At 39.7% G+C, this 22,338-nt stretch overlaps 1 protein-coding gene across 1 annotated transcript; it reads right to left on the reverse strand.

Annotated features, from left to right (window-relative positions):
- Window positions 1-9,882: 9,882 nt before the first annotated feature.
- On the reverse strand, window positions 9,883-15,684 carry LOC146375611 (potassium voltage-gated channel subfamily V member 2-like). The gene is made up of 2 exons (XM_084947325.1): window positions 14,225-15,684; window positions 9,883-12,704 (listed from the first exon to the last, which is right to left on the reverse strand). The coding sequence occupies exons 1-2, from the start codon at window positions 15,557-15,559 to the stop codon at window positions 12,438-12,440; spliced, it is 1,602 nt and encodes a 533-aa protein (XP_084803451.1). The 5' UTR covers window positions 15,560-15,684; the 3' UTR covers window positions 9,883-12,437.
- Between the last annotated feature and the right edge of the window lie 6,654 nt (window positions 15,685-22,338).

Genomic DNA, 22,338 nt, shown 5'->3' on the forward strand with positions numbered 1-22,338 from the left:
AACAACCAATGGAAAGAAATAAAAAATCTATTTTCCACCTTCAACAAACAGTACATATGTACAACTGGTAAAACTGCAAAAAAAGAAAAAAATATATATATGTACTGGATGTTGGGTCATGTTAGGTCAGCACAGGCTCAGGTGTTCCCGGCTGCTGCCACTTACTTGGTTAAGTAATCTGTCTCTTCTTCAGCTTCACCCTGCAATGTGTCACACAGGAAACAGCTGAGCTGCATTATAGAAAGTTTACACCACTTATGCATCCTGCATGTGCAGAGGTCTAAAAATGCACAAGCTTCTGTTTTACAGGTATCAAGGTGAAGTTAAGTTATATTCCAAAAACGCTCACTTTACGATATTATATATTGTCTACATGGTTTATTTAGAAGAAAACAGGATAAAGAAAAGCTCTTCTTTTGATTTTACAAATTTTGGAGTCAAATGTCGAGCAACTGGGGTTTTTTTTTTTTCAGTTTTTGTGTCGCAGAATCCAAACGTAACCAGATCACTGTAATCCCTCTAACAGCTCTTGGGAGATATTTTTGTAAGGTAAGGAAGCCAATTTAAGACGAGTAGTGTGTCAGTAAATCCGGCTGCATTTTTTTGGCAGCCCTGTCATTGTTGTTGTTCTAACAATAACCTGTCCTGAAGATATTACATAAGACCTTTGTGCCCAATGTCCTCACCTTTTTAAATGCAGTCAAATCTTCGACACTGATGTGACCAGTCACGTGTCAGCAGTGTTAACTCTGCATCTCTAATCTGAAAACAAACGACAGGTTTAAATGATCCTGTTACAGATGTACACTTGCTTAACTGGAAGGGAGCTCAGGTTGATCAGATCTGGACCAGAGCCATGTCAGGTCACTGGCTGATGACTGGCTCAAGTTGTATAACAAGCAGCTGAATGTCCAGAATGGATGTAGAAATATATGCATCCATCTTATTTAATCATAGGCTGCAGTAACTATTTTGATACTCAACTAGCCATTCACTTTTCTCCCAATTAAATTTTCATTTTACAAAACTATCTTTTTGTGCATTAGTGAAAAGAATTAATGACATAACCCTGGACTTTAGGAAACAATAGAAATTATTTTAGGCAATGCAATTAAACAAAAAGTAAGAGGTTGTTAATATTGTTTTAACACCCAACCAATGTGGGTCACACTAAAAGGGAAAATGAATTTCCACATGAACTGTAATCTTAATTAAATGGGAAGTTTAGACAATAAGTATGAACTTTTCCACAGGTTCCAAAATACAGCAGAACTGAGCAGAGTGACAGACATGTGAATCTCAAATAAAGAGCATATGACTCATAAACTTTGGAGTCATATTTATGCATTTAAATAAGTAAATATAAATTAAAGATCAGCCACAAAATAAGTACATTTTTACCTTTAAAGCTATAAAATTATAATAAATTGTTCCAGGCTGTCTTATTTAAAACTGACATCAAGGGCCTGGTGGCATGTCACCGTGCCAACATCTAAAAGGCTCTTTCAGGCTTTCAAAGAAAAGATTGTGAATGCCTGGCAAAAAGATTTAAGAGGATAAGTCATTCCACTGTAACAAAAACTAGAGATCACCTCAGCCATGTTGCCAGTTAGTTCTCAGACCTCGACCGATCACTGCGATTTCACCGCGACACCCGTAAAGTTTCAGAACTCATATCATAACCCACCATGATGGAGACATATTCACAGGCAGACGTGTCACCACCTGTTAAATTATTTTTAAAAAAATGTGGTTCACACGCACACAGAGTTATACTTCTTATGTCTTTATTGAAAAGCTTAAAGTGAAGGCTGGAGAAAGTGGACATAATACCTCAAAAGCTCCTTGGATTGAACAGGATTTGTATAAATTGGGTATTGACAACCTGTGCTCTTGGAGTGAGGTTGGAGGGAACAGTGCTTTCATCATCAACTTACACAGGACCTGAGCAGCATTACGGAGGTGCACGAAAGTGGAGGAAAAAAATAAATCAATGCACTCCGTGTTTCATCAGCATTTCTGAAGAAGAAATGAGATGTTTACTGAACTAACCAGCACCACTTCATAAATGGTTCCCAGACAACTGTGCAAATTTTGAAGTCGATGTTGTAAATGGAAACCAGTGATCCAAAAAGTTGTTGGCAGTAAAACAAAAAAAAGGTAACTGTAAATAAATGATATATTTCTACATTTAATATGAAAAAGTGTTAATGCAGAAGCAATCAGGAATTCAGTTGACTGAAGGAGAACAAAGACATTAAGAGTTCAAAAGCTTTACTCAATAATCCATGACTAACATTAAATCACAATATCTGGAAAACCAAAGGGCTGCTGTATTATTAAAGGTAACGGTGAACATGTCCACAAAATAGGAGTGTTTTTGAGTGGCAGTGACCCCATTTTGCCATTGCTACTCCAGAAAAAGGAGGAAGAGGTTGGAAATTGCACATGGACGTGGACATCCTCGAACAGCACTCCAACGCTTTACTTCAGAATGCTGTCTTCATTTGCTGTGAGGACGAGAGCAAAATATGAGATTTGACAATGCAGTCGTGATTGAGACGTCCACATGTGAGCTGTACAGTATGTCTGCGTGAACAAGGTACCTTCTGCTAGCTGCTTGGCGATGCGCTCCTGCTCTTCACGGACCTTCTTCTCCTCCTCCTCAATCCTCCTCTCTTCCGCTGCAATAGGCTTCAGGTGATCTGAGCAAATTAGAACATTTATTAAGCTGAGGTGGAAGAAAAAGACACACAGTTTCCTGATTTATGAGATACAACTATTGTCTTACACAGCATGTAGTATATAAGAAGCTCTGCCCAATGAATGGAAGTGTTTGACCTCATTACACTACACAGCTGCAGTAAAGGACAGTTCTAGTAACAACTTACCATATCTCCTTTTGCCATATATGATCCCAGCAATCAAAGCTGAGTACCTGGCTGTCTGCAATAGAAAATGTCTACATGTTAGTGTCAAAAACTCCATAATGAGCCGGCTGAGATGCAAAAGAAAAAACACGATATAATTGTAAATGATAAATGATTTATGTCTGACAGTGAGAGCCATCCATCAGCCTCTGATGACCATTTGGTACCTAAAAAGCGAGCTACTTCAAAAATCCTCCAACAAAACACAGGAGGAAAAATGTTCCCAGTAAAAGTGGAAACAAACAAAAGGTGTTTTACCACTTGAGGCAAAAACACACCACCGAGTAAAACCTTGCCATAAAGAGGGAGATACTAGCAGCTGGTGTTGTGCGACCCAAATGTAAAATGACTCCACTGAGCATCGCTGGGGAACTCGCTGACTGCACTCCATATGACAGGAAGGGCAAACGTGGATGGAAATGACTGATGTGTCACATGGTGGAAAAACAAGGCTGTAAGCAGCTGGTTAAAAAGCTTGATCCAAGACAGAAAATATTTTTCAGTTTTATTATATGACAGCATGGTGCAGCTCCTGAAGGGTTAAGTTTACACTTTAGTTCAACAATAACCAAAGTGTTAAGCAGTTATACTTAAGGCTTCCAGGGGGAAAAACTGTCTAGGCTACTTTTGTAGTATGTTTAACTTCTCCTGTGTTTCTACTATTGCACTATAATGCACCTTGTTTTAATAGATTCACATTTCAATTATGGCAAATTTATTGAAATATTCTGATATTGTGTATTATACCGTCACACAGCTTTTTGTTTTGTAGATTTATAGTGTATATATTATTTATGAATGCAGTATTCATTATTCTCTTACACAGTGTCAGTCTGTAGTATATATACACATTTTTGCATTCTCATAGAATAATGCCCTTAGTAGGCGCCTGCAGCATTTTTAGTTTAACTTTGTTGTTTGCTTAATGTTTATTAAAGACTGTACTATTTGTATTCTTTATCCTGCTGCTGTAACACAAAACTTCCCTTGTGGGATTAAAGTATTTATCATTTTGAGGCTGTATTTTCTAACACCAGCCGCTACACCTGATGAGCTTTCATTAGTACAAAACACACATTTGACTGAGGATTTAAAGGGCATTAACGACAGGGCACAAAGAGTAACTGTTCCAGTAAAAAAAATATCTAGTCTACAGTAACCTTATCCACCTGTTATTCACAGTATGACCAGTAGGGGGCAACAGCTTCGCTCCAAAACAAGAGTTTTCTGACAGCCGACAACTGAAGTAGAAGGCGAACAGCAGCTAAACTTGTTTGATGCAGAGACAAATACAAAAACAACACATTTTTAGAATTAGTCATTAGTTATTTCCGGTGACTCCACTTTACCAGCCAGTTAGCGCTGCGGCGTTTAAATGAAGGCAGCTTGTTTTAACTATCAGTCAAATCAAGCGTGATGTTCCGTAACACAGTCACTGTTCTCTCGCACACATGTACGGTCAGTGCAAGCTGAGCTGTACGGCACAATCCAACAACAGTACAACTCAGGCTGCAGCTGCTCATTCATAGTTTTAGTGACACAACTGACAGCTAGCATGCCCTTGCTAAAAGTTAGCAGGTTAGCGTGTTCTCGGTAGCTAACTAGCAGCCTAAAAGACAGCGGTTTGTGCCGTCTGACTATAAAACACTAGTAAACGTTTATAACAAAATGTGTGTCAATGCAAACCTTAATCAGAGGTGACACTGCAACCGGAGGAACCATAGTTTCACGGCAGGCTTACGATTAGCAGCAGAGGTCACTTTAGCACCAGCAGGAGGAAGAGCAGAGGCGTCTTCTTCTTTAGGTCTTTCTGCCGCTGGTGAACTGCTGCCACCTTCTGGAACAAGTGGTCCTCTTCAGCCTTGAGGCCTGGAGTTCCCCACGCCTGATCTAGGCTGCAGCTCAGGCTGTCCAAGAGCTCAGTGATCCCCTTGTCCAGATCTGGATGGAGATCCCCCAGGACAGCGGTCCCCAACCGGTTCATGCCCGGCAATATTTTCATGGACCGGCCTTTAAGGTGTCGCGGATAAATACAACAAAATAAACCTAGTACCGGTACCGAAAAAAAGAAGATTTATTCATAACACACGTGAACAGACCCAGGAAAACCGAGTTAACGATAAAAACGATAACAAAATAACGCTGAAAACCGATAAAAACCCTGAAAACCATACATTTCACACCTGAGCCTCAACTCTCGCGGCCCGGTACCAAACGACTCACGGACCGGTACCGGTCCGAGGCCCGGGGGTTGGGGACCGCTGCCCCTGGACACCATCCGTCATCGCATTAGGAACATTCCCCGACATTTTCACGTATTCACTATTTTGAGCTACTGCAATGAAAATTCAGCAAAATGGACTAGCCCATCTACTTGTTCCAAACACATCAACCTGTCCATAACTGTACAGATATGAGCATGATGTCTTTTTCTCATTTAGACCGAATGTGTTTAAGTCTTTTGAAGAGTGTAGTTGATAAAAACTATAAAAAGAGTTTGGGTTTGTTTTTGTTTTGTTTTTGTTTTTTTTGTTGTTGTTGGGCGCTTTGTTTTTCCCCTTTTCTTGATGCCAAAACTGTAAAAAGGAAGCAATGTCAGTCTATGGGACAATTTGTGATTGTTATTTGTGCTTCACAATAAAAAATATTTGAAGAGAAAAACTATAAAAAGCAATCAACTCTGTACTGAATACAATAAAACAAAAATAAAGTTGATGTGAAATGTCTTTAGCATTGCAAATGCTGTTTTGTGCTGTGATATGTACTAAACTACTCAACTTCCTCAACCATGCCTCCATGTAACAGTGCTGTGCCACCCTGTGGACTGTTTTTCTAATTAAATGCAAACATTATCTTCTTTTATCTGTCTATATTCAGTCATAGAGTTTGTCTACATCTGAAAATAATGTAGAAACTGTTCTTCAGACTTGAAGCACAGACATAACACTGGGTTCATTCCCTTACTAATGCTGCCATCCAGCAATAATAATAATAATAATAATAATAATAATAATAATAATAATCCACGTTTTCCACAGAAATAAGGTCTATGAGCTAAATGGAAAATCAAAACAGCAGCCAGAAAATCAGCCCATTATTAAATATGTCAATAATACTTTTTTTCTCTTTGTCATAATATTCAACCAGAGATCTAAAAACTTATATACGCCGACATGATATTGCAGTAGCAAATGTCTTCCTGCAGAGGTCAGTAAAGAATCTTTGAAGATCCTGACAACTTTGTTCCCAGGATAGCTGAGAACCTTGGACACACTTCATGTTCAGTTTTCCCAGGTGTGAGAAATCTGGGCGTAACTTTTAATCAGGTATGCAGTTGTAAAATTTTAAAGTCTTAAAACTGTTTCTGTTTCAAACTAAGACAATCATACAAGCTATTGTTATGTCATGCCTTGACCATTGCAATTCATTATTCCTTTTCCTGGATCACCTGCAAATAGCTCAGAATGCTCCTGTGAGGCTGCTCACCTGGTCCTCTAAAAGGTCCCATGTTACACAAAATCTGTCGTCTTTGGGGAAACCATCCCAGAAGCTTAGCGTTAGCTTGATTTATTCATTTTAGACCAGTTTTAATTTCGGTTTGGGATCATGGTCCTGTTTGAACACCCAACTGTGTCTAAGTTTCAACCTTCTAGCTGCTTTGAGGTGAAGAATTTGAAGGTATTCTTCCTTCTTAGTTATTCCATCAACTTTGTGCAATGTAACAACCACTGGCAGCAAAACAGCCCCATAACATGATGCTACCACCACCATGCTTGAAGCTGGTACGGTATTAGTTTTGACAGCCACACCTTTACTCCTCCAAACATACCTCTTGTCATTTGCTAGAAGGCTCGATTTGGCTCGATGTTGATTTTAAAGCAGGGACTTCTTTCTCGGTCAGCACCCTCTCTGTCCATGGTAATATAAAACTGACTTCACTGTGGACAGTGATGCTGGTGTTCCAGCAGTTTGAGTCTTGGTGGTTCCTGAGTTGTTCCTGAAAATCCTAACCAATTTCCCCTCATCTGATGTTGATAGTTCAGGTGTTTTTTCAAGAATTTAGCAAAGTGATGTCACATTTGAACAGCATGTACCTACATATAGAAAGAGGCCTTCCCAACCTGTGTAAATCTACAATTTCTGTTCTTAGATTAGACACCGAGTTCCTTGAAATATCCCATTGTTCTGAGTGTTGGTAATTCCAAGGAAAAACTACAAGTTGTGGTCAGTCATGATCACTAAGAAGTTAAAAGGCCTTGTCAGGTTAAAAGATAGTGTGGAGCCTTCAGCACCAATTATTAAAGATTTAAGAGAACGTATTATTATAATATATAATAGTAATATATAATATTTGAGTCTGCATGTATATTTTGACCCTGTGTGTATTAGGAAAAATCCAGAAGTCATTAAAGATGTTTGCTGTCAAACCCTGGAAAAAGAACTTTTCAAATAAATTGTTAAGGGCCCAAAATTACCATGATGTTCATCAGAGGCGGAGCCAGACATTTGAAACACCCAGGGCTTAGCCCTAAAGGGTAGTATGCATGTGGGATTTTTTTTTTTTTTTTTTTTTTGGGGGGGGGGGGGGGGTTAGAAATGACTGAAAGATTAATTGGCTCTGTTTTGAGTTTTGTTCAAAAAAGAACTTCATATATGGAAAAATATATATCACATATGCAGGACACCTTAAACTAGTTTTTTAATTAAGCAGCAAGGCAGAACAAAGTCGGGGCTGCATCAAGACACAAGGACTAAACCCCAATTCAACCAGACCCAGAACTGATCCGGAATTAAAACAGGACTACAACAGTTAAAAATCAGGACTACTGAGGACTTAACCAAGACAGAACCAGAATCAGAACTAGATGATAGTAGCACTAAAAATCATCATAGACCTGCACTACACTTATTTTTTTAATTCTACCAAAGTCCACTATTTAGCTTGAGAAAAGTTTATATAATTATTTAGCCTTGTTGTGCAAACAAGCCTGCATAACTTAATAAATGTAGAATTTGAAAAATAGTAAACCTCAAAAGAAACACTAGGTACGAGATACATGAGGACCTATGATACGGTGATACTTTTGGTAAACAACCATTTGACTAACATGTGTGTCTCACCTGCTCTTGTTCCACCTCTGTTCTGTCCTCATTCTCCATCTCCCTCTCTGTTCCTCTCTCTCCCTCTTTGTGCTGACAATCATCAAATATACAGTTGAAACCAGATATTTACAAACTCTTCAGATCAAAACACAAACACTTTTTTTAATTGTAACATCAAATCAGACTAAATGTTTATTTTTTTTTTAGATTGATAAATATATTATTTATCAATAACATATTTGTTAACTTTAAGAGTAAAGAGAGAAACTATCTGTATTTCTTAATTATAAATGGCACCAAATTGTATTCAAAACTGAGCCACACTTATGGAGCTCCACAATTCTTTTTCTGGTGTTTTGGTTGACATCTCTTAATTTTCCCATTTCAAAGAAACAGGCTCTGTGTTTTGCCTTATATGCATCCACAGCTGTGCCACCAATTTACTCACATGGACTCTACTAACCTATCAGAAGCTTCTTCAGCTCAGAATGGAATCGTCTGGAGTTTTCTTATTAACTAACAATAAACTTAGTGTATATGTACTCCTACATTTGATGAAAGTGATAAAAAATAGACAGCTCTGTCTCTTTATTCTGACATTTAACTAATTCAAAAGATATTTCAATATTTATTTATCCAAAACAAAACAAGTTTACTCTAAATTGATGTTGTACAGTAAAAAAATGTTCTTGTGTTTTCCATAAAGTGTATGTAAATATCTGGTTTCAACTGTGAATATACTGCTGTGTATTGAAGTTCCTCTTGTTTTGCATAGAAATATACTGAACAACATACAAAGCATAATATATAAAATACTACCAGAGTTTTTTTCTTTGAAAGAAGCCCCTTATGTCCATTCTTGTATATCAGTGCATTACTGAAACCGATTTATTTAGCCGTGGAGGGAAACAACTGAAAATATGAAATAAACACACATGTAAGCTGAGACTCTCTAAAGAAACAGCATTGTTGTTATTCAGCTTTTCATTTCGCCATTTGTTGATTCACTTGAAGAACAAGTAACGTAATATGGGTCAAGTGATCAGTTTGATATCAATCTTTCGTGATACACCGTCATATTTACATTATTTGTACGGTACGAATGATTTGCTTTGGTACCTGGTCAAACTTAAGCTCTCCTTAGTATGGCTGGCTCCGTTTCTCCAACAGCGCACTCACAGGCAGCAGCTGCCCCGCCCTCTCGCTCAGTCGCTTAGTGCCTGAGCTCGGATCATACCAATATCAGGGGGGATTCACGCACAGTTGTAAATTCCCACAGTGTGCACTATGTGCTTCGAATATTGTGTGTACTTTTTGTTTTATACAGTTGTCAGCCAGGCATCTAACTATGAAAAAATTACACTCCAAAAGACCCCGAGCTTCTGACAAAACAACCCGGGCTTAAGCCCAGTAAGCCACCCCCACGCTCCGCCCCTGATGTTCATGTTGAGTACATGTGAACTTCTGACTACAGCTGTATATGTAACTGCTAGGTCTCCGAGGTAATCCGACCAGCTCTTTTTACCTATTCCTAGATCCAGGTTAAAGACAACAGGAGACTGGGATTTTGAGGTTGTGGCTCCCAAGTTGTGAAACTCGCTTCCAGTAATTGGACCTTTTTTTTTAACAAAAAAAACACCTTTAAGACCCACATGTGTGAGATTTGCTTTAATTAGTTTTATCCATTTGTAGTTTTAACTGTTGTATCCTATTTTGTACTGCAAAGCCCTGTGATGTTTGTTCTTGAAAAGTGCAGTTTAAATGAACTCTACTTGTTTACAATCAGTCACTGAGGAGACTCTCTCTATGAGGAAAACAGCATTTATTGAAAACAGTGTCTCATACTGCGTACTTTGGCGGAATGATTTATTTGCTTTGCATGCAGATTTACAAAATGACAGAATACTGCAAACACATGAAAAGCAGCGCTGCACTACAAAGTTCACCAAGTAAACAGATCACCCGTGTGAACACTGATTTAAAGCACTTCAGATGCAAAGGAAAGGAAACTTTGTTCAGCTGCCTCTTAAAAGCGTCTCTTCCTAAATTTCACAGAGCTACACTGTAGATGTGTATAAGGACCTATACCCTGCCTATGCCCGAGAGAAAAGGATTAAAGGATTTTCATTCATTCATTCTGTAGGTATCCAGGTGAACTCTGACCTCTTTATCCAAACATTTAGATGTTGATGAGATTACAGATTTTCACTCTGGGAAATTAAGAGTACTGCTTTTAAAACATTTCACTTAAAAATTATGCATTTTAACTTGACTTTAAGTTTAAAAAAAACAACCTCTTCACAGCATGGATAAAACAATCATATGTAAACATAGTTTTTACATACTAGATGCTTTTATGGAGAGAATTATTCCCATTTTTGCACCAAGGGTAAATACTGTAGATGTGCACAATTTAATAAATGTTGGCCACAAAAGTTTCTCTTTGTCTCTCTTTTGATATAGTGCATAGTTGACAAAATATCTTATAGATTTAAAGAATGTTTACATTTGTGGTATTCTTGAAACAAATACAGGGAGTGCAGAATTATTAGGCAAATGAGTATTCTGTCCACTTCATCCTCTTCATGCATGTTGTCTTACTCCAAGCTGTATAGGCTCGAAAGCCTACTACCAATTAAGCATATTAGGTGATGTGCATCGCTGTAATGAGAAGGGGTGTGGTCTAATGACATCAACACCCTATATCAGGTGTGCATAATTATTAGGCAACGTCCTTTCCTTTGGCAAAATGGGTCAAAAGAAGGACTTGACAGGCTCAGAAAAGTCAAAAATAGTGAGATATCTTGCAGAGGGATGCAGCAGTCTCAAAATTGGAAAGCTTCTGAAGCGTGATCATCGAACAATCAAGCGTTTCATTCAAAATAGTCAACAGGGTCGCAAGAAGCGTGTGGAAAAACCAAGGCGCAAAATAACTGCCCATGAACTGAGAAAAGTCAAGCGTGCAGCTGCCAAGATGCCACTTGCCACCAGTTTGGCCATATTTCAGAGCTGCAGCATCACTGGAGTGCCCAAAAGCACAAGGTGTGCAATACTCAGAGACATGGCCAAGGTAAGAAAGGCTGAAAGACGACCACCACTGAACAAGACACACAAGCTGAAACGTCAAGACTGGGCCAAGAAATATCTCAAGACTGATTTTTCTAAGGTTTTATGGACTGATGAAATGAGAGTGAGTCTTGATGGGCCAGATGGATGGGCCCGTGGCTGGATTGGTAAAGGGCAGAGAGCTCCAGTCCGACTCAGACGCCAGCAAGGTGGAGGTGGAGTACTGGTTTGGGCTGGTATCATCAAAGATGAGCTTGTGGGGCCTTTTCGGGTTGAGGATGGAGTCAAGCTCAACTCCCAGTCCTACTGCCAGTTTCTGGAAGACACCTTCTTCAAGCAGTGGTACAGGAAGAAGTCTGCATCCTTCAAGAAAAACATGATTTTCATGCAGGACAATGCTCCATCACACGCGTCCAAGTACTCCACAGCGTGGCTGGCAAGAAAGGGTATAAAAGAAGGAAAAACTAATGACATGGCCTCCTTGTTCACCTGATCTGAACCCCATTGAGAACCTGTGGTCCATCATCAAATGTGAGATTTACAAGGAGGGAAAACAGTACACCTCTCTGAACAGTGTCTGGGAGGCTGTGGTTGCTGCTGCACGCAATGTTGATGGTGAACAGATCAAAACACTGACAGAATCCATGGATGGCAGGCTTTTGAGTGTCCTTGCAAAGAAAGGTGGCTATATTGGTCGCTGATTTGTTTTTGTTTTGTTTTTGAATGTCAGAAATGTATATTTGTGAATGTGGAGATGTTATATTGGTTTCACTGGTGAAAATAAATAATTGAAATGGGTATATATTTGTTTTTTGTTAAGTTGCCTAATAATTATGCACAGTAATAGTCACCTGCACACACAGATATCCCCCTAAAATAGCTAAAACTAAAAACAAACTAAAAACTACTTCCAAAAACATTCAGCTTTGATATTAATGAGTTTTTTGGGTTCATTGAGAACATGGTTGTTGTTCAATAATAAAATTATTCCTCAAAAATACAACTTGCCTAATAATTCTGCACTCCCTGTATTTCTAAATTATGCTTTTAATGCTTGAATATCCCTTAATAAAAATATAATTTCCTCTAAGAAAATTTAAAGGGACCAGTTTTCCCCTTCTTCTTGGCACACTGTGTGCCAGATTTTCACTCTGAACTCAGTTTAATAGCTAACTAGTCTGGAGGGTGTAGACAGCCATATGCTTCCCTCACAAAAGCTGCCAACTAGCTGGAGCACCCCACTCCAGTAAGCTGAGTGGTTTCTTTCTTTTCTTTTCTTTTGTCCCTGTTCCAGTTTCACAGTGAAGCATCTTAGTTTGTTCTATAAAGAAGAAACAATCAGTGTGCATGACATTGGTGGTTTCCAAAGCAGTGTTCCAGGGTTTTCACCGTCCTCTTGGCAAATCTCACCTTCCCTCGGTTCTTCAGGGAGGCGGTGTACTGGTTGGACTTGAGTTTGGAGTAGTAGTCAGAGAACTTGTTGAAGAGGATAGATATGGGCAGGCCATTGAGGATGATTCCAAAAGCAATGCAGATGAAGGCAAAAATACGGCCTAGTATGGTCTCTGGATAGACGTCTCCGTAGCCCACAGTGGAGATGCTGACCTGCAGCGAAGACAGGAGAGCGGTCAGTGCTGATGGAAAAAACATCCCAGAAATAAACAGTAGGCACGTTTAGCCAGGGCCCAGCTAAACTGGCCTAAAGCTTTCTCTGCTTTTGGCTGCCTATTGTAATCTAAACCATCATGTTGTATTAAATACGCCTTCAAACGAATGACTGAGGCCACCAGGAAAGTGTTTACTGAGGTTATAGATGAAGTGAGCAGCATGCTCATATTCACACTCACTTCTAAACAGGAGCTGCCCCCTGTTGGCCATAAGATAGAATGTACATTGCAGCCAACTTTTATATATGGACAGTGTTAAGAGAACTTTTTTAACTCTCTTACCATCCTAACAACAAGCCTGGCCTCCTCTTTAGAGTACAGCGTCCATGAACAAGAGTTTGTAAATGCTTCTGTATATCTCAGTGCTGAAAATTGTAGGTATGCTAAAAATAATTATGTTAAAAAAAGGCAAACGTTCATCTATCTATTTTCCACCACTTCTCAAATTCCAGGTTGTTTCCAGGCTAGAGCCTATCCCATCTGCCATGGGGCAAAGGAGGGGGTACACCCTGGACAGGTCCCCAGCCCATCGCAGCGTTAACACACCACGCCACTACTTATTACATCTTATTATTAGATATTAATAATAATCACTGCTACACAACTACTTACGGTGAGATGACACATGACAATTTGTTTTTACATCAGGACATGCACTGGCTAGCAAACCACCTTTGTAGTAATTATAAATCTTGCCCTAGAGTGGTTCAGTTTTGCTGAATTTCACTGCTTTCCCCTCCTGCTGACAGACTCACGGTCAGGCTGTATTGTGTAAATACATTCAGACATTTAGTTAGAAAGCACCCACACTGCCCCTTGATCCATGAGCACTTTTGTCAGACACCAGTTCAGTTTTCATACTGCTACGTTCAGACTGCAGGTAAACTGCCTTAGAAGTAGGTGGTTCGATGACTCACTGTATGTGAATTTACATTAATGCAATTGGAGTCGGTAGCCTTGAGCAGCATTCAGAGTTCTATAAACATGACTATCATTCAGAGGATTGTTTCTTTCCTTTGGATTAGATGTAAGATTCTACCACCTGGTTTAGGGGAGGGAGGGAAAGGATCTGTTAATGGGTTTATTCATGGCAGCAGGCAGACTCTGTGAATCAAGATGTTAACCTCTTAAACTCCAGCACAGACACTACTGGAGTTATGGCTGTTCCACCCTCTAAAACTTGACAAGGTGCCCCAATTTAATCAGAAAATATTCAATACACAATTCCTAGGAAGCGCAGGGAGACATGTCCTTAATCAGAGCTGACCTCATTTGTTTTGTAAGGTGGTATTGCCCAGTGTAATCTAATAATGTTGCACGTCTCAGTGCAAGAGTTACTCAAGGACAGGACGCATTAATACTTATTTTATGATAAAGTTTATATTTGCTACCCTTTCTGTTATTACTTCATACTGTAATCATTCTTCATTATACCCCTCAATACAAACATGCACTTACAGCTGCCCACCACCATGCATGAGGAATGCTGGTGAAGTTTGTGTGTGGCATGTCGTGCTCCACGGTATAAACCATAGCAGAAAAGCTGAAAATGCCCATGGCGATGAAGAGGAAGAGGCAGCCCACTTGCTGGTAGCACTGTCGCAGGGTGAAGCCAAACGCCCGCAGACCCGTGGAGTGACGCGCCAGCTTCAAGATCCGAAAGATCCGCATCAGTCTCATGATCCTCAACACTTGCCCCAGCTTTCCCACCTGCCCCACCGCCTGCATGTCAGCCTCATGCTTCACGTAATTATCCTGGCTGTCAAAGATCTCCAGAATGCACTGCAGATACTGAGGCAGGATTGCGATTAGGTCCACGGTGTTGAGCACGCTCCTGCTGAAGGAACTGAGGTCGGGTGTGGATATGAGACGCAGCAGGTATTCCATGGTGAAGAAGGTGATGCACATGGACTCCACGTATTCCCAGTATGTCTTGCCGCTGAGGTGACCTGAAGCAGTTCTGTACTGCATCTCATGTACTGTGTTGAGGGTCATGGCCACCAGGGAGATCAGGACAAACAAACTGGAGGCCACAGCCATCAGCTTGGCCTGCACAGATGAAAAAGGCTTCTCCATTAAATTCCAGATGACTCGCCGCATCTGGCCCATGAACATGTCGTGGAACAGCTCCTCGTTCTCCTCTATCTCTATCTCTGCCTCCAGCTCCCTCTGGATTTTCAGCTGGTCGTTGAGCTCGTCCTGCCTCTCCTCGAAGGCGATGCGGCAGCAGCGGTGGGTGGTCTTGATCCTCACGCCCCAGTAGTTGATCTCCTCCAGAAAGTTGCGGGGACACAGCTCGTCCTTGATCCAGAGCACTCCCGTCCTGTAGAAGTTGAAGATGCTGTGAAAGACATCTGGGTCCCTGTCAAAGAAGTACTCATTGCTGGTCACTATGTAGTCATCACACAGGTCCAGCTTCATGTTGTGGTCTGTGTAGGTGGCCAGTCTCCCTATCCTGGTCTTGGGGTACTTCGCTGCCATCTTGTAGGCTATCTTGTAGGGCTTCCCTCCTACATTAATATTGATCACATAGTTCTTCTTGGAGGGGGAAACGTGCTTGGCGAAGCCGTATGGAGTACTGTCATCCTCTTCGTCCTCATACTCTGCATAAATGTCGTAGATGTCCCTGCTGAGCTCCTGCAGAGAGTTCCACGTTTTCACGCAGCTTTCCTTTGCTAGTGGGTAAACAATCTCAGAAGGTCTTCGATTAAGATCAGAATCTGTGACTTTGTAGTTGGGGAAGAGACTCTGTCTCCTGTTCGGTATGCTGTCCACCTTCCTGGTGCTCCCCATCTTCCTGTGCTCCACCCTCAAAAACTACACAACACACAGAGCAGCCAGACTGACCAGCATTACTAGAGTCTAATACCCCCTTTACCTAAGAGTGGAGGACACAAGCAGGATGCCTCATGGCCCTGTTAATGTTGCTGACTGAGAGGATCCGCGTGCTTACAGGACATATAAATACCATTATCCTCTGCTGAGCTGCCTGGTGACATGATGTTGGCTGTGTAGAATATCTGAACAGATGACCAATAAGAATACATCTCATTTATATAAAATATGTTTTGAAATCCCTTACTCAAGAAGTTATACCTGAAGGCTATGTGTGGGAAATACTACTGTATACCTTTGTTACTTGCATGCTGTCTGAATAAAACTACACTACTTAATACTTTAATACAGGAAAAACTGTAGATTTCTAGTAGAAGTGTTGTTAAAAGTTCACTTCAAATTATTTGTGAGATGTTTTTGTATTGGTTTCCTATAGCAAAGGGAAACAAAGGAAGGCTAGTGCATACATAAAAGAGGATAAAGGTTTTAAGCATTAGCCTATTTCCTGACTGGGAGGGGGGGGGCGTTCCTCAGAAGTAAAGTGAATCAAGGTTGCATGCCTTTAACATTAAAACATGTGGTTTTAATGTTAAAGCAGCAGACAAGCATCAGCAGCAACGCTGTGACACATTCACATAAGCAATTAGCAGGCTGAAAATTTCTACTCAGAAGAAACAAGTGTCTCCAACATGACTTTGATTGCCATTGAATCCTCTTATTGGATATCAGATTATTGTCCTGCTGATTAACAGCCCAGGCTGACCAATGATGGCATTCTGCAAGACTATTGGCTTATTACAAGAGCCATAAAGTATGTCAACCCTTTATTTACCTTCGTGCTGCCAGCCACCACATGAGGGTTAAATCAATTAAGGACTGAAGTCATTAAATCAGTGACACTTAAATACCACTTTTAGACTTAAGATAGTCTTATTAGTATAATATGTCATTAGAACAAGGGGTAAACTGGGATGACGATGCAAACTGTAGGGTCACATCATGTGGAAGAGAAAGGAAAAGAACATTTTCCATATGATACATTTTCAGAACAATGTTTTTTGCTGTTTGTTAAGCCACTTCACATCTGTGAATCATTTAAGTATATGAAAGGCACCCAATTCGAGGGATAAACCAATAATGTGTCTACACATATGAGACAACTCAACAGAAAACTCATTTTAAATTGTTGCAATAGCACATAATTTGTTGAGCATTGATTAACATTATCTGAAAGTCATGTCCTTGGTGCAAATTGTTGTCAGTATGTACAGTGCAGTTCAGCAGAGAGGTACAACGGTGAGTGTCAACAGGAATCTGTAAAACACAGCTCTGTCGTGATTTGAGGCTGAGATCATTGTGATGGGATCATCTTGAGAAAGAAGAGAACAAAAGGCAACCAACATCCAAGGAAAACATTTTTAATATTCTTTAAGAAGCCTGGAGAACTAGCCCTAAAGAGTACTTAAAGAAACTATAAGAAAGCTTTCACAGGAGAGTTCAGGCTGTGTTGAAGAATAAAGGTGGCCGTGCCAATTATTGACTTTCAAGCTTGCTAGAATTCCACAAACTGTTTTTGTCTTATCTGCTGTATTTTGATGTGTGTTTGCATGTTTCAATAAATCCCTGCACCTCTTTCTCATTTTCCCAGCAAAACATAAAGAAATGAGAGGCAGCTCTTGCCTTTTAAGGAGGAAATAATGTGGTTAATTTTTAGTCATATATATATATATATCTTTCAATGATTTTATCACAAAACCATTTATGCAACTGTCTGCTGAATAAATCCGAATGTCTTTCCTGTAAATATCACTTGTGGCCGTAGTGAGTCCTCTTTTACAGTATTGCTGAAATTTCTAACTTACAATGTGGTGATTAAAAATGATGGATTGTCATAGAATTTAATATTTCAGAATAAATGTGAGAAAGATCCAAAAGGATTTAAATGGAAAGAATTTAAATTAAAGTTGTCCAACATAGTGACAAACATAGCTAGCAAACATAATCGGTCATACTTCTTTGTACTTTTCATTTACAACTGAATCTCCCTATTGATCCAGTTCATGATGCAAGATCCTAAAACAAAACAATTTTTTACTTGCAAATCTGGGGATTAATATGACCCCCCCACACACACACCCCAAAGCCTATTCTTTGTTGTCAATCACAAATGTCCACAAGATCATATTTAGTCCCTTTAAAGCTGCTTAGCAGAGCAAGAATGCAGGTTTTAATCTGCCCTGTAGCTTTTTTAAAGCCTCCGGTCATATACATTCCTTGTTATTTAAATTTTATTTTTTTAATTTTTTTTATTTAGGACAGTGCATGTTAATGAACATAAATGTAAAAAAAAAATTACATGAATGTAAACATACCAGATTATAGCCAAGGGCTAATTTCCATCTGTTGTCCTTAAGCATAAAAAATAGACATAATAATTCATAAAAATTCATCATTCATTCATAATAAAAACTCCATCACCAAACTTACACATACACACCATTCTGTTCCCAAATAAAACATTAAAACTATACAACTCATACATGATCACACACTTGATTTGTCCATAACCAGTTTTTAACCTTTGCCTTAAAGTACGCATTTCAAGGCCGATTACGTCACAGCGGCGCGCCGAAGGCTGTCCCAATTCAAAGGCTGCTCGAAATGCGGCCCTGAAATGCGTCCTTCATTTCCCTGAATTTTAAGGCTGTGGCAGTGTAGACTTCGTGGCCCAACATATCCCAGAATGCATGGCGCGGCGGTGGGTGTGGATAATTTTGCCGAAAAAAAACGGCGGATGAGGGGCGGCCGAAGAGTAAACTTTAAGTAAGTACTGAATATTATGTCACTTATTTATGTGCAAATGTTTAATAACGAAGAACATTAAAACATTACTGTTGGCCACATGTCGGCAAAGTTATGTGACATAAGTGACGTTTGTACTAACTTGGTTTTAAAGCCTTTACTTTAAAACATACGCCGTTCAATAGCTGAGCTTAATCTTACAGAGAATGATCAAAGCTCATGTAGAAACAAACAAACAAATGAACAAAAGATTTTCTCCTTCATTTCTGTCAAACAAAGCTGTATGAAACGTTTCCAGCTGTTAGTATCATGGTTGCTAGGCAACCTGGGCAGCGCAACGGAGGCTAGACCGTCCCATTTCACAAGCCTCGCACTTCCGGCATTAGCGGTCTTTAAGTACGCGGCCCTTGAGGATCGTCGAGGCTGCGTACTTTAAGGCTGCAGACCCTGAATTGGGATACAGCCCTTGTCTTCAGCCACAATAAAGGCTCGCTTTTTGTTCGAACTCAGTTTCGTGACCACGCCTGTGTCTGCACCTGAGTCCTCCACACACTCTCCACACGGTCTGCCACAGCGGACCGTGACAGATGGCCTCTATACAGCAGTCGCTGCAAGCATCCACATCGCCACACTTACTTTTCTTTAAGCAGGCGTGCTGGGGTCCTCCTAAGGAAAGTTTGAAACTTCATTTCCTTCATGCTGGTGAACTTTTTACCAAATATTTTCATCAAAGCTTCTCCATCACTGACAGGGATTGTTTGGATCTTCACACTCATCTCCACCAACCCTAAAAAATGAGTCTCACTTTGCTCATATAATGCCAGGAGTGTCTCCATATTCCACAAAAGTCTATGCAAACACATAACAGTATCCCATATTCATATAAATATTATTGATATTATAACAAAAGCTGTCACCAACACAATTGTCCCAAGTGCTTTTTTTATTAGTTATTGCAAATGCTTGATTGCAGTTCTTGCTAGATGACAAAACCACTTATTAGGTTTAGAAGGAAATGACTTTTTCTACATGAGGTAAAGTTGGAGAGCTGTTTCCCCAAACTAAATGAAATCTTCATTTAAAAAACTACAATCTGTATTTACTCTGAACATCTGTGTTAACATTTGAAATTGGAAACATGTAAGTGTAACAAACATGTTAAAACATAAGAAATCAGGAAGGGGCATGTATAGGAATTTCTTTTACTTATGTATTAATCACATTATTTTATTGTATGATACCTTGGTGCCACTGGATTTGAACATGTCTCACACTCATACAGTAAGACAAATGGTGGGGGTGTAGTAAGGAAGTTGGGGGAAGCAGACAACTCCACAGGAAGAGTCTTTTGTGTCTTTGAGGACTCTGGGAGGTAGCAAGGGAGTGTGAACCTTAAGGTGTGAAACAGCTGTGTACTGCCTTTTGTTCCTGGAGAAGGTATTTAACTGAGAGCCATGCTAGGCTCAGGGAGACTCTGCTGACCGTCTGTCCCGCGGTCATGCAGGGACTTCATCAAGCTTGGTTGTCTGTTCTTTGTGTGTTTGATTAAAGAATGTTAGCTACCGCTCACCGCTCGTCTGCAGGCTTTATTTAAATGGAAAACTTCCACAACAGGCAAAAAAAAGCTTTTTGCTAAAAAAAAAGATTTAGAGCAGAAGTTTTTTGCACTGCATTTTAAAATGAAAACATATTGCATTTACTTACAATTAAACACACAGAGAGCAGGAAGTGTGTTACTGTTTTACATCCACAGACACACAAGAAAAGAAGCAGGCAACATGAGGTCAAGTTATGGCAATTTTATTTGTGTATTTCAGTACATGTATTTAGATTAGAGTTTTTAAAAAACAAAAAAACGTCCCAAGAAGAAGGATGGGGTGAAAGAAAGGTGGAGAGAGGAGGAAGAAACTATTGATGTCCTCAAACTCGATGCTGCTGGGTCAGTTCTTTCTCAGCAGTCTGCTCCAGAATCCCCTCCTGTCCTCGGCTTGCTTTTCTTTTGCCTTCAGCTCTTTTAAGGTTTTGTTGAGCTGCTCCTCGGCATCTTTAAATTTTTAACTGCAAAATGAACTGATGAAAACAGTACAAAGGTTAAAGTACCATATGTGCTGTAGTGAAAGCTGCAGCTGTTTTATTGATAAAGTTAAAGACAAAAAAACAAAAGGATTAATCACCCCTGTAACTGTGTCACTATATATCAGCATTAACAGGACCTCAGTTTGTATCTCAGACCTGCACAGCTTCCGTTTTAAACACTTGATGTACTCAGCTGCATAAAGAGCACGCTTGAGTTTCTCTAACACAATTAAATAAAACCTGATGAAGGTCAAAGGTCACAGTTTTCACAGTTTTTTGCAGATAGTGTGTTATTTACCATAAAGTGATGCAGAGTTATTCACACCAGAGTAACCAGAGAGGATCATATATTTTTAAATATATAACTTTCTACAGGACTGAATATAATATCTTTATGTAAAAGTCCAGAGCCTCTGGGGAGTATCCGAGTATTTATAACATTACTCAAACCAAAGGTCTCCATCACAGTGTTCATGAAATGCTGGGTTTATCCATCTTCTGGGGCGGGCCTACAGAGGAGCTCTGAAGATTTCCCTGTGAGGGAGCTGCTGGTGAAGATCATGAGTCCTGCTTGATCAATGCAATGAGCTTCAGTGTTCCTGGTGTTTCTTAAATGATGCCTCTTTCAGTGGGTCAACAGAACTTCTGGCACAGGACAGCTGTGATGAAAGAAAGGGAAGAAGTTTCTTCAAACCTCTGGACCCAGAAACCCAGCTTGGTCCTGATGGTCAACAACAAATTGAGTGTAGAGCATTCTCTAATGGGTTGAGGAAGACTGTTCCACAGATGGCCTCCCTTGACAGAGAGGACGTTCTGCCCAAATGCTGTCCGTCTGTGGGGTATAAACAAGTCTCCTCGGATTGAAGCTCGAGTGGTCCTGTCTGAGCTTTCTTTATGCCTAATGAACTGCTGTAGTGGTGGTGGAGCAAGGGAGTGTAAGACTTTATATATTCAAACACAGATTGTTCAGCCACAGTAAATGCTGGCGTTTGACCTTTGAAGGTGTTATTACATAATTTCAAAGTGAACAACTTTGCAATCTGCAAACTCCACAGCAGATTATACTTTATGGTATACCTTTTTCGCAGTGTCAGTTTGGGTGTCATTTTTTTTTAAAGGTACAGTGAGGTACAACAACCTAATCTTATTTTCTCACTACTTGCATGTGTGAATTGTACACATGTTCATATTCCAGTTTGTTAAAAAGAGTTAGATTTTGTTGCTGCCTCAAATAAAAAACAAAACAAAACAGAACAACAACAAAACCCCATCAAAATATTTGTTTATCTGTTTTACATTGTGTAGTATGGGGGAAGGGGGCAGAGTGCTCTGCTAAATGTTGCTGTTTTACTAAGAATTTTTATTTTTTACATTTAGATGACTGGCTTCTCCCACTTCTGCTGTGCACAGGTTATTTTACCTCTAGTATTCATAAAGTAGCTTTGGAGATATTTCAGATATTGTTATTTTCTGGTTTGAAGCCTTGAAAGAATTATTGCAATGATTCCCAACAATACATCATTTTCAGAGACAATTTAACACATCACAATAGGAAACAGAATAATCAAATTAATGGTGCTTCGATTTTGAGATCTGATTGCTTGTGTGTGACAGAATCAAGTCATCAGTAATGTTATTAGTAACACCACTTTTCTGTGTTCGTCAAAAAAAATACTGAGTAGATACCGATTAGGAATAGATTAGATTATCAGTGATACTCAAATGCAATCAAAGGAAAATAATGGTTAACTTGTGCATTCCTCAGGCATCCTCTCACTCTCCAAGACTGAGGTAAAAAGTCCACTGCCCTCACTCCTGGGCATCTCACTATCTCCACAGATATGTCGTGTGGACCAACT

The sequence above is a fragment of the Perissodus microlepis genome, chromosome 12, assembly GCF_051167445.1.
Source record: "Perissodus microlepis isolate ML-2025 ecotype Zambia chromosome 12, ASM5116744v1, whole genome shotgun sequence".
Classification (NCBI taxonomy): Eukaryota; Metazoa; Chordata; class Actinopteri; order Cichliformes; family Cichlidae; genus Perissodus; species Perissodus microlepis.